General features: G+C 45.9%; 1 protein-coding gene across 1 annotated transcript; it reads left to right on the forward strand.

Moving 5' to 3' along the window:
- Window positions 1-83: 83 nt before the first annotated feature.
- Window positions 84-5384, forward strand: LOC124701877 (acyl-CoA-binding domain-containing protein 5-like). Its single transcript, XM_047233976.1, has 5 exons — window positions 84-803; window positions 4459-4564; window positions 4686-4774; window positions 5027-5088; window positions 5339-5384. Exons 1-5 carry the CDS (start codon window positions 190-192, stop codon window positions 5365-5367), a joined length of 900 nt encoding a protein of 299 aa, XP_047089932.1. The 5' UTR covers window positions 84-189; the 3' UTR covers window positions 5368-5384.
- Window positions 5385-13247: the final 7863 nt, after the last annotated feature.

The raw sequence follows: 13247 nt of genomic DNA on the forward strand, positions 1-13247 counted from the left end.
GGAGCGCAGGCTGCTCAAGTGATTCCACGTCAATTGGCTTCTGACACTGTACCTGATGCGGTTCTTGACCTCGTACTCGAGGAGCAGCAGGAGGAGGAGCCAGTTAATGAAGTGGATCAGCACGAAGTGGCTGCAGAGGTGGCTCCAAGAGAGGTCCCCGATGAAGTGGCAAGGGAATTGGCTGCAGAGATGGCTCCAAGAGAGGTCCCCGATGAAGTGGCAAGGGAATCGGCTTCAGAGGTGGCTCCCACAGCGATTCCCGATGTGGTGGCAAGGGAATCGGCTTCACAGGTGGCTCCGATTACCCATGCGGTGGACATGGAGGAGGAGCTGAAAGAACAATCTGTCGAAGAAGTTGCTGGTCAAGACGAACAAGTTCTGAACAAAGAGGAAGCTCAATGTGAGGCCACTCCGGTTGATCAACAAGAAAAACCGGTTCATAACGAGGAATTACTAGTGCCAAAGGCTGATGATCTGAATGTCAGCCAACAAGGCAGCTCCATTGACAAAGCGGCTGTCCAGTTACCGGAAAAGGAAGCGGTGACATTGCCAGGGACGCCGGAAGATGAGGCTAGCGCCAACATGGAGTTCGAGGAGTGGGAGGGGATTGAGAGAAGTGAAGTGGAGAAGAGGTTCGGCGCAGCGGCAGCATTTGCAGCTAGCGACGCTGGGGCGTCTGCTCTGTCGAAGCTGGATAGCGATGTGCAGCTGCAGCTTCAGGGGCTTCTCAAGGTTGCCGTTGATGGTCCCTGCTATGACTCTGCGCAGCCGCTTACACTGAGGCCTTCATCTCGTGCAAAATGGTACCTGCCTCAACTTATCTTTAGTATGATGCTGTAAGTTATATTATTACTTGATGATCACAAAACACATTTGAGGACCCCAACACCCCCCATGTGTCGTAAATGGGTATTATATGCATCATGGCCTATAAGAATATATTATTAACACTGGACCCTCGCTGTGTTTTCGTCAAGGAGTGTGAGGTGTAGTGGTATCAATAAGGAAGAAATAACAGGAACAACTGGGTTGTTTGGTTTTTTGCTGTTCTAAGTTGGGACAAGACCAAAAATAGGCAGCCACGCCATAATGGCAATGAAATAATCTGGTACTGTGTCTATTACTTCTTGTGGGGACTACTCTGATTGTTAAGCTAGTTCAAACATGGCACGCTTAAATAAGTACTAACTGAGTAGTGTTTAAGGACGAATCTCCATGCGACAGCGTGATTTACAGGAATCTTTAAGTAGATCACACACGGAGTTAAAGTAATGCATATAAAAGGGAAACCATATTAGAGGTATGATTTCAGTATTATTTGACAGAGTGCAGTTTAGTCAGTAATAAAAACAGGCGAAACACTTGTATGAATCTAGCATAACTACCACACACATATTTAGCAAGACACATATATAATATATTCTTACTTTAGTTGATATATGATTCAGTGCTTGCGCAAATAGATTTATTGTTAATTCTGATGAGATTCTTGTTGTTATTAGGAATTCAATAAACCAAAGATGGGCAAGCATAACGTTTTGTACTCCCTTTGATCCAAATTACTGGTCGCAGGTTTAGGCAAAATGTTGCCTAAAATTTGTCTAGGTTCATTGAATCTGTGACAAGTAATTTGGATCGGAGGGAGTACTAAATTTAGTTCTTAGTTGAAGCAGTTTTCGGGATATAGACATGTTATGTTCTAGTTTGACATAATTGATATGTTCTGAATTAATTGCTTAAACATAGAATCCTACACATTTAATTAATATTTTGGCGTAGAAATTGTTTGTTAAAACATCTTAGGGGACCTCATCAGTTGGATACCATTCGAAATAGTGAGCTGACAGCAAGGACTCACCTGTCCATGTCCGCATCTATCTTCACCTCCTGTACTTAACAGGCGGGATCCATGCGCTCGTGGCACATGAGCAACCGATCAATTGAGATCGTAGAATGCTCTGCTCATAGAAAAACCTTATACACTAGTCTGTTCTCGTAAAAACCCCAGATCCTTTTTGGTGGCAAGGCTGTATATAAGGAATAGATTGTAAAAGGATTATAGCCATACCCACAGAATGGAGGAAATTGGACTGGAGATACCCATTGCTGATAACCACCTGTACTCCAATAGTCGTCATTTTACCACATGTGCTTCATATTTTGGCAGACAATTTTACACATTTTTGATAAAAAAATGATTTTACCACCATATAGTTTGGGACCATGTACGATTATAAATCATGTACCGCAATGACACATACCGGTGGGTCTCCACAGTAACTCAAAATCTTAGGTTTATCTGGTGTAATTCCCTCTGTAAAGTGAATTGACAATTCTACATCAAGGGATTTACCTTCTTTTCTCTAATCTGGCATAATCGACAGCAAGTCGGTACTGGACTCCTGCCCAAGTTTGTTTTTGGGTAAGGAACAGCAGTAAAAGGATTCCACAGTATATATTAGAGAGATTCTTGTGCAAGTTTAGCCGGTGGCTCTGTGGCCATATCTTCCGAACGGCCTCATAACATGAGAAGCCTGTTCGCAAACATTCATCTGTATGTTTAGCTTTGGGTGAACTGGTGTGATATAGTCCAGTTCAATTGGAAGATACCTTCGGTTACGTGTTAGCATGACCATTTATCGCAAAAAAATAGCATGAACATGGCATAAGTAGCCTGTTTTGAAGTTGCGAATACTGCCTCCTGGCTGTGGCCCGCCCATGCCTATGAACTTGTAAATTTTGAGCCCACTGACAGCCTATTTTTTTGTCTTCTTTAACCTACTGGCCCGCCCAGATATTCATGGAAAGCTCCACCGTTGCTGCCTGAGATCCTAAATCTTGAACCCAGCTGTGATAATATCGTAGTCCATTTGTTATCCATGAGCGTTTATTTATTTTTCCCTTCGAAGATACCCATCAGAGCATAAGTTGTGAGGTATTGTATCCTGGTAGCCACCACCTTAAGAGTTATGAGTAATAAATCATATATTGCAGAATGAGATTCTTGTGGTAACAAACGTAGCATATGCTTAAAACAGACAGATCAAACAAATTGCTAGCTGTTGATTTGGCTTCAGAGTTAAGAACTAGGGCATCGTGAATTGGGATGTGCCACTTGTTGGCTGACTCCTGCAATTTTGTATGATCCACAAGTACAATGACATGTTCATATTTTTATGCACATGTTGAACCATTGCATCTTTTTTGTTGGCCATTTATCTACAAGCCTTATATATTGGTTAGTTAAATGGACTACTAGCAACCAGTGGGGGTAGGCATTTAGCTATCTAACGACCAAACTTGCCTATTTTGGAATATAAAGAGTTTATAGATGGGTGTGGACAAATGGAGCGGCTCCATGGATCCCTTGTTTTGAAAATTCAAAAACAGCATTTTGAAAATTTAGAAATCTGAAAAAAAAATACATAGATGTAGATAATGTTGTACTTTACCAATGTGCAAAACCTCAACTCAAAATAAATTATATTCAGGGTAGACAAAAATGACAAAATCAGACATCTAAAGTAGTGAACAGTGTAAAATTTCAAATCTCTCAAAGTTTTCAGATTTTGTCATTTTTGAGCCCTGATTCCCCGAATATAAGTTATTTCGAGTTGAGGTTTGCACGTTGGTAAAGTAAAGCATTATTACATGTAGTATTTTTTTCAGATTTTTTTGAAACTTAAAATTTTGGTTTCAATTTTTTTAAAAGGCTCTGTTTGGATTTTCCGGTTTATAGATGTTAAAATATGGAATGCTGGTCAAAAGTGTATTATTGAGATTTCGACAACTCTAACACACGCCTAACTGATCTACATCACAGGACATATATCTTGCACCTTTCTGATGTGTGATCTGCTAATCATGTTTATTTGCCTGCAACTGATGCTGAAGTTGTAATTATAATAATTTGGAATCTGATACATACATTTATGTTGGGTATTTTTTCATATCTTTTCATGGTTCTGCCATTGTTGACCATCTAATGTGCTCTGCTTGTTGATGACTTTAGTCACATTGCCTTGCATCAGCTTTAATAATACTCTATGCAGAGGCCGGGAGGTTTAACCTTACTTTTCGAAAAAAATGCATGTATTCTGTTTCCAACAACTCTGTTGAGTCTACGTCTAAGTATTCGAAAAGTATGAGCAAGAAATAGACATGAGGAATACACAGTCACACACGCTTTATACGATTAGAGATATATAATCATGTCACGATTTGACTTGACAATCATCCTACTATTTTGGACTTATCGTGTTGAGTCTGAAACACCTTAACATAAAAAAAATGGTTGGATAATGGATAATATCTATTGGTATCATTATTCAACAATGATGAGCTACCAGTTGTTAGCAATAAATTCATGTTTTATATTCGTGATGGGTTCTATGTAGGTACACCCATGCTTAGCTCGACCTATTCCTAACTAATAACAACCATTTGTTGTTCTGTCAGGGTCTCTTGGCAAAAGCTAGGAAACATGCATCCTGAGATTGCTATGGGAAAATACATGGATCTTTTGTCGGAAGTTATTCCTAGATGGATTGGAGACAAAACCTCTGTAAGCTTTTCTTGGGTCAAAGTGTATACTTAGGTTTTCTTCCACGTAACCATTTGCTTCCTTGCTAAGTTTAAACCAGAGAACAAAGCTAACGGCTTATGTATATATTATTATAATATAGAGCACAAAGAGACATGAAGGTGATGTTGATTCTGAAGGGGCCGCCGTAACAATGACTGGTCACACAAGCGACCCGCAGGCCTTTCGAGGGTAAATTACTAATTACTGAAGCGTGGAATTATGGAGCTTAGCAGGGTTACGTATCTGTGTTGTACTTGCCATATTGACTGGTATCTATTGGTGCTGGTATAAGAATATATTGCATGAAAATTCCAGCACCGTAGTCGTACCAGTTGTTTACAATGGCAGTATGTACGCTGATGTGGTATCGTAACCCTGGTTCATGTCTTTCAACAATGGTTTATGCCCATAACTTGGTGCTGTTGATGAATTTCTTGACAGGAATGAAGGTAGTACTAGCATAGATGAAGGTCCACTAACAAGTCCTCCTAACCCAGAAAAAGGTACATGCTTCACATATAATATTTGACATGTTCCTAGGGAAGAATGTATGCTGCAGTTCGTTCAAGTGATGTTAAAATTTCTGATAGCTGTCCGTAGTTATACATATTTCTGGCTGTTGATTTTGAATTCACCATAATGACAGTAACTAACAAACTAACTGAATCTGGACCTTTCACTTGAATTAGTTTATTTTTCTGTTTGCATACTTAATTCTGGTTTATTAATTCAGCCAACCCTGTTAATTTTCAGGCAAGAGTTGTGACATCCCTGCTGAATGAAGGTAACACTTGAAGTATTTATCGCATCGGTGATATCAGCCCATTGCTGAGATCTCCATGGATGCACTCCTCATAAGATTAGATTTGTACAGTGGCTGTGGTTGTGCTAATATTAGTGCTGTAATGGGTGTTGGCACGTGTACGTATATGACTGAATATATCCTCCCATAACGACCGCTCCTCCTGCCTGTATATTTGGCTAGTACTGTAGTAACTGGGGTTTAGTCTGTGTGACGTTACCTTTGGTAAGTGGTAATTGTACGTCGTATCCCTGTTTGGCACGGGAAATTAAGTGGCTGAAAAAAAAGGATCATCTAGGTCTCCAACTGAAATCATCGCGATCTTTTGTGACGACTGAAATCTCATCTTCTGTATCACTGTATGACATGCTTCCTTTCCCCCATAACTTTGGCTCCTATCTTCAGCTGGATTTCCTCCGTAACTTTCATCCTTGTTTAGTTTGATTTATCTGTAACTTTCACCCTATCTTGTGCTGGATAATTCAGCAAGAAGGGTATTTCATCTTCTTGTGTGATAACGATGCTGCACGTTACTTGTCGCAGTCGTCGTTGGCGTTGCATCATTTTCCGAAGCGGAATGGGCTCTCTTGCGGTGCGGACAGCATGGTTTTGGCTGGACGCCTGGATCGGCAGATGGATCTTTGCGCCGCCTGACGGAGAAGAGGGGTCGGCTTGCCGATTGTGAGTCCGGGGTCACGAGTGCTCGCATCTCTGGCGTAAATGCTTGGCATGGACCGTGCGATGACAGCACTCGCGACATGTCTGGGACACAAGGACGGCACGAGTCGGCGTGGCTAAGTGGAGCTTCGACACGTCAGAGGAACTCGCAGTATGTTGGTGGCCGTATGCTGCGCACAACCGAGCTGCACGAGTCACATGTTTCACAGGACAAGGGCGAAGAGTGCTTCACGGCGAGTCAAAGGTAGCCCGTGGCCATGGCCGTGTCCGGCCGGCGCACGCCCGTGAACCACCGCTACAAGACCCACGCCAAAACGTACAGGCACGCCTGCAGCAAGGCGCATGGCGCTGGCGGGCACGGACTCGTATCGATTCCAGAGGCGGTGGACGTCGCATATTATACGGCGCCGCCCAGCGATGCGCTTTTTCTTTTCTTTTGCATATGGTGGCTGTAGCGTGTACACGGCCATGAAAGCACGGGGGAGAGTTTGTGATTCCTCAGTTATCTGCATATTTTTCGATTAAAAGAGAATATATTAATATCGTAAAGATATCAATTACACTTAGCCTCTGCATCACGAACACAATGTTCAAAAACATCAAGGATGTACACAACTAAGAAAAAAGGAACAAAACACAAAGACCCCATCGCGGCGAGGGAACACCCGCAATAACAACACTTCAACCACCATCGAAGATAACACCGGGACTACAAACAAAGAGATTCTCCGAAGGCGACACATCCAAGAAGAAAAGAAGAAAACAATGCACGAGCGTTGTGGTCGTCGGGTCGAAGATCTTGGGTTTTCACACCGGGGAGAGTCTGATTTCACAAAACAATGCCTTCAGCAAGGCGACACATCCAAGAAAATAATAATGATAAAGACGTTGTTGCTAGTCACGGCTGGGCATGGGCAGCCCGGTCCGGATGGCCAGACCCGACCTAGCCCGAAAATCCTGGGCCGGGTTCGGGCCTAGATTTGGAGCCCGAATGTTGGGCCGGGCCGGGCTTGTAGAAAAAGGATTTTATCCTAGTTTGTGCGGGCTTGTCGGACCGGGTTAGGATTTTGTCTGTTCGGGCCGGGTTCAGGCATGAATGTCGAGCCGGGCTGGGCTCGAGCCTGCGAAATTAGGTTCGGGATTTTTCAGGCTAAGCCCGAAACCCTGCCCGACACGAGGAATGCCCAGGTGTACTAGTCACCAAGCACCCGACACACAGGAAGATCATGTGTAGCATAATCTTCACCGCAATCAACACACTTCTCCGCTATAACTTCTAAACTTCCAATCACATTCACCGTGACTTTCACCACCTCTGTCAGTATCATGGAAATATTTACTTAGACATGTCCATGACACCAATGAGAAAGCGAAGCTTCGCGCCACGCCCTCATGAAGGCTCACTAGCTAAAGGTAAAGGCCCGCACGACAAGATCAATTCCAATCTAGATATCCAGTGGCGCTAGGCGCCAATCTTCGAAGATCTCCGCCAGGAAGACCAAAACTTGCCAGGAGTCCGATCGTGGAGGTCCACATCAAGTAGATCGACTACTTGGCACAAGAAGAAGAGTAGGGCTAAACCACATTTATTCAGACCAAGACAACAACCCCCCACCACCAGCCTGCGCAGAGGTGAAGACAACCCATGCCGCCACTGGTCTCTTTTGCTGTTGAACATACGGAGCACTCGAACAAACACCCTAGACGCTTGGCTTTCCAGGCACAACATAGGAAGTCACCAGGGACTGCCAACACGGACAAGCATGGAACATAGTCCGATAGTTCCAGATTGGGCCCAAAATGGCCCATGTCAGGCCTCCCAAGCGCCACTGTTGTACTGATCTGGTCGATGCGCGCAATAGCCAGAACATCCGGGCCCAGATCAGGCCCGGGTCGTGCCGCCGCCACCCACACGCCACGAAACAATGCACCGGAAAGCCGCCAAGGGTTGACGCCTCGCCCGCTCCACCACAGCCCAGCCCCGCCGTCTCCACCTCTCTCTGCTGCCTGCAGACCTCGCACATGCACCCGACACATCCTCCCCGAAACCCAATAGATGCGCACCTCTCCTCCGCCTTTAGCGTGACGGGTGCCGCCAACGATTCCGGTGGCGACATTAGCTAGAGGAATCGATATGCGAAAGGGTTTGATGTGGGCATTACCCTTCGGGTACCCGACATTAGTCTACCTCATTTAACCCAACAAGGGGCCCATGAGGATTGCCCTGATCCAAGGTAGGCCCATACGTCGGTTACAACAGAGAAGACTTACAAGAAGATGGATTCTTGATGAATAAGGCGAGAAGATGTCGATAAAGGAAAGAATAGATTTGATCTTGATGTAACCTAGTCGAGTTTGGACATGACTCACGGGACCTGACCTCTTATATAAAGGCCAGGAGAGGGCCTACCGAACGGAAACACACGAAACCCGCATAATCTAGCATACACAAACCCTAGAAACCTTGCCTCTCGGCGAGTTCACCATAGCAGTCCATCGGCTGCCCCATTGTAACCTATTTTACTCGATAAATCAAGATCAAACAAGCAGGAGTAAGGATTTTACCTCATCGAGGGCCCCGAAGCTGGGTAAATCTCGCTCCCTATTTGTCTGGTATGCGATGTCTCGTGTTAACCTGCAGGATTCGGTCAACCCTAAGCCCCTCATGATGGGCATTGCTGAGGAGCTCCGTCGTCAATTGGCGCCATGTGTGGGAAACCTGCTGGTACAAGGCACTTCATCGGCTGTTCCGATTGTGTCGGCTACATCTTTGCCAGCATCACCAGTACCATCGACTCCATCTTCGCCAAACTAAGGGAACTCGTTCCGCTTTGGGTCCATCCAGTACACTCCGCACACCGACGCATGGCGTTCGGTCTTCTTAGGCCTGCGCGGTGGGATGGGCATGACGTTCGGGAGCGTCCACTTCCGCGTCAACTCGGGTAACGTTCTTCGGCTCCCGGACCCTATCGCTTCTGGCGCGGCGACAGCCGCGACTTCATCGACAGCTACGTCTACTGCTTCATCACCAACCGCGGTCGACCTATCGGCTGCACCGTCCGTGTCGACTCTGGCCTCTTCGGCATCATCGTCATCGCGTCGAACCATGTCCACCATGTCTATCGGGTCTGATGACTCTGAGTCATCGGACCTGACATTGTACTACTGCCTCGACTGCGACACCAGGCATGGACTTGGTTCGGACGCCTCTCCGTGCCCTTCAGGATCCGAAGGATAAGAAGTAGCTATCGAGGGGATTTCTTTTCTCTTCAATAAAGAATGAGCAGTTGACACTTCCTTCGGCAAAGATGGCTCTTCGCCCGCAGATGGTATCTGCTTGCTGGAGTTGGTCTTTGCCTTCTTCAGAGGAGGAGGCTCTACGTGTCCTTCGTCACTGTATGAATGGCTACGTCAGTAATATGGGTGAAAAGATAACAGTCAAGTTCAAAAATAAAAGATTAGGAGAAAAACACTTACGAGTTGAAGAGCAGCTCATCCTCATCGGCAAAGCCGCCCGATGGCCTCTTCGGCGGCTGAGCAGTAGACGTCTCCGGAGCTGCACCAACAAAGAGAACACGATCAGCATCATTGTCGTATTGGCCACTGGGACTCAACTCCGTTGTATCGGTTAATTCGTCATCAAGGGTTTTTTGGTATTTCGGCAGAAGGGGCTTCGGGATCGAAAGGGTTATTCTCTTCCTGTTCATTTTCAGAGGCCTCGCTGTCCTCGACTACTTCAACACGTGCTTCTACATTACCGGTGGACTCATTGTCTTCGGGTTTCTTCCTCAGTCTCGGATACAGTAGGGTAATACCTTGCAGTTGCAGGGACCTGTTGAGACAAGCAATAACCTAACAGGTCAAAACAAAATTATTATACACAAGTATCATAGAAAGTATGGAAAATCAGGATTACCTCAGCTGGATGATGAGTAAGTTCGTACGTACAGATCTTGGAGGGCCACTAGGGGGATAGAATCCTCTTGGCTGAAATTTCAAGCGTCTGAATTCGTCTAATAGCTCCTTATCCGACAATTCTGCGGCATTGATTCAGGTCTCATCCTTGGGACCCGAATATAATCACATCTGATGGGCTCTAGACATTATTGGCTGAACACGGTGTTTCAAAAACACAGCAACAACCTCAGTGCCGATCATTGTTTGACCATCGGCATCCTTCACTTCTAAGATCCTTTCATACAAATTGTCGGCTGCTACTTTTTCTTCGGCAGTCAGGATATTCCTCCAGGACTTCCTCGGTGTTGCCTCTAGTACATCAACAAACTTCGGCAGGCTAGTGTTGTGCCCTGGTGCCGACTGAAACCTAAGATAGAACCACTTTGACCTCCAGCCATGGATAGATTCTCTCATTGGAAAGTCAAAGTAATTAGCTTCCTTTCGGACAACAAAGCCAACCCCACCAGTAATGTAAGGTCCGTTGCAACCACTGTAGCGTTTGATAAAGAAGATCTTCTTCCATAGGCCCCAATGGGGATCGATACCAAGAAAATCTTCACAGATAGTAATGAAAATCGCGAGATGAAGAATGGAATTCGGTGTCAGCTGTCAGAGCTGAATCCCGTATGAGAACAGGAGTCCTCGAAGGAATTCGTATGCTGGGAGAGATAACCCTCGGCGAACATAATAGTAAATCCGGCGGGGGATTAGGACGGGAGTCTGAACCTGGCAGGCGGACATCTCCCTCGTCATCAGAGATCACTCCAAGGCTCGACATCTTCTTCTCGTCTCGCTTGGTCATGGTAGACGTAGTCCAATCGCATTGAGCATCTCTGGCGGCGGCGGTGACGGCTCTTGGCGCGGACTTCTTCGGCGCAGCCGCGATGGCCTTCGAACCAGTAGCGCTTGTAACAGCGCTACCAGCTGCGGTGCCCTTCTTCTTGCCTTTCTCGTAGGAGGTTTCTTGGGAGCTCTGGTTTTTGGGCGCAACAACAATGGGACGCAAGAGCAAAGGAAGAAGAAGAATAGGATGACAGGGAGAGATGAGTAAATCCCTAGATCCTCTTTATAAAGGAAAAAAATACTTTGAAATTGGGCCGATGGATTTGTACCGTTGAAGAATGGATGGAGATCTGGGTAAACACGTGTCACAAGAAGAGGTAAACCGGAGGCCCATTACCTCCACTATCTGCAAGGATCGAGCAAACGCTTTGGTTAGCGCGCAATGCCCGATCATTTCCAAAACTGACTGCGTAGACAAGGGGTGGGCCCGCTAGGTCGTGTCCCATCAGTTTCGCTCCTACGGTTGCCACATTGTTGCTGATGTCATCAAAATCACCGACTCCCCTACGACGGAGCACCCGAATGTAAGTAAAACTCGAAGAAATCTACAACTTTCGGCTACTCAACTTGAGTCTACGCAAGGTTATGAACATCCGTCCTTGGACTCGGGGACTAGTCTCATCGGGAGCGCTGGACTCGCACCCGATAAAAACAACAAAGGCATCGACGAAAGAAGGATCCAAAGAAGAACAGAGCCGAAGGTTTCAACAAATCCAGGTTGAAGCCCAGGGACTTGAATCTGTGTAGAGTAACGTTATTTTGCCTCCGACAGTTAACCGGTATCGGTTTGCCGAATCAAACTAGGATCGTTATTCTCATCCCTTACGTACGATCAATAGTTCGGCTTCACCCGAAGTCTCAGAGGACCCGATATACTAAAAGTATCGGATGATGAAGAAAGTTCAAAAAAATAACAACAATATCTTCGAGTAGTACAACTTGAGTCTACACACGGTAGCAAACATCCGTCCCTAGACTCAGGGGCTACTCCCATCGGGAGCGCTGGACATGCACCCGATATCAAGCAACTTCAACTTTACGACGAACATGAAGACTCAATCTTCTTTGACTTATCAAGATGTTCGGATGAAGGCAACTTTAGTCCCTGCCCGAAACTTCGCTTCGGCCAGTCACTCGGGGGCTACTGATGTAGGCATTACCCTTCGGGTTCCCGACATTAGTCTACCTCCTTTAGCCCAGCAAGGGGCCCATGAGGATTGCCCTGATCCAAAGTGGGCCCATACGTAGGTTACAACAAAGAAGACTTACAAGAAGACTGATTCTTGACGAACAAGGCGAGAAGATGTCGATAAAGGAAAAAATAGATTAGATCTTGATGTAACCTAGTCGTCGGATAGGACACTCGGGATCTGTCCTCTTATATAAAGGCTAGGAGAGGGTCTGCCGAATGGAAACACACGAAACCCGCATAATCTAGCATACACAAACCCTAGAAACCTTGCCTCTCGGGCAGTTGTAAGGGTATATTGCCCCTATGTATGGTTTTGGTAATTAATGACAACCCCTATGGACTAATGTTTTCATTGAGTTTATATGAAGGAATATTCCATAGGAACTAATTGTATTCCATGTGTTGGATTCAAGTATGGATGCCATGAAGATAAAGATAGACCTCTTGTATTGGCATCAAGATCATCGATCAAGATAGTATGATAGAGCATGAGAAGATACAAGGTTGACCAATACAAAGAGTTAAGAATAGATTCAAGTTTGGTCAACACATGAAGCATGAAGAATGTGCCACGTGAAGTCATGTGGTATGCCCATGAGAGGATGGCGACAAGTGGTGATCGTCATCAAGGTTGAGTTGGGCAAGTTCAAGTTGAGCATCTCGAGAGGATCATATGCTTGAAGCTTGCTGTTGTGGGTATACTTTATGGGTATATCAAAGGCATGCCCTAGATCCGGCAAGCTCGGGTGGCCCACAGATGGTGATGTGGCATGTGGCCCATCGGGCGGCCCAGTTGCTGTAGATCCTGAAGGATGAAGTCCAGCCCAGGAACGGGGAGCCGGATCCCAACCGACCTACGAAGGAGGCCGGATTCGTGAAGGCCCATGAAGTATCCGGATCCAGTACGGCGTTGATGGAAGGCGGATCCTTGACGTACACGGCAAGATATTGTACCGTAGTTAGGCAACTTGTATTCCGGCTAGGACTCTCCATGTAAACCCTAGATCCGTGCGCCTTTATAAGCCGGATCCCGGGAGCCTTAGAGGCACAACCACAACTCATTGTAACAACGCGAAAGCGCCCAAATAATTCCGGACAAGCAGCGATAGGGCCCTGTCATCGAGCAGGTGTTCCGAAGCTGGGTAAATCGCGTACCACCGTCCCGAGTGCTCTCCGCCCTATAGCCCCTA

Source organism: Lolium rigidum, chromosome 3, assembly GCF_022539505.1.
Source record: "Lolium rigidum isolate FL_2022 chromosome 3, APGP_CSIRO_Lrig_0.1, whole genome shotgun sequence".
NCBI lineage: Eukaryota > Viridiplantae > Streptophyta > Magnoliopsida > Poales > Poaceae > Lolium > Lolium rigidum.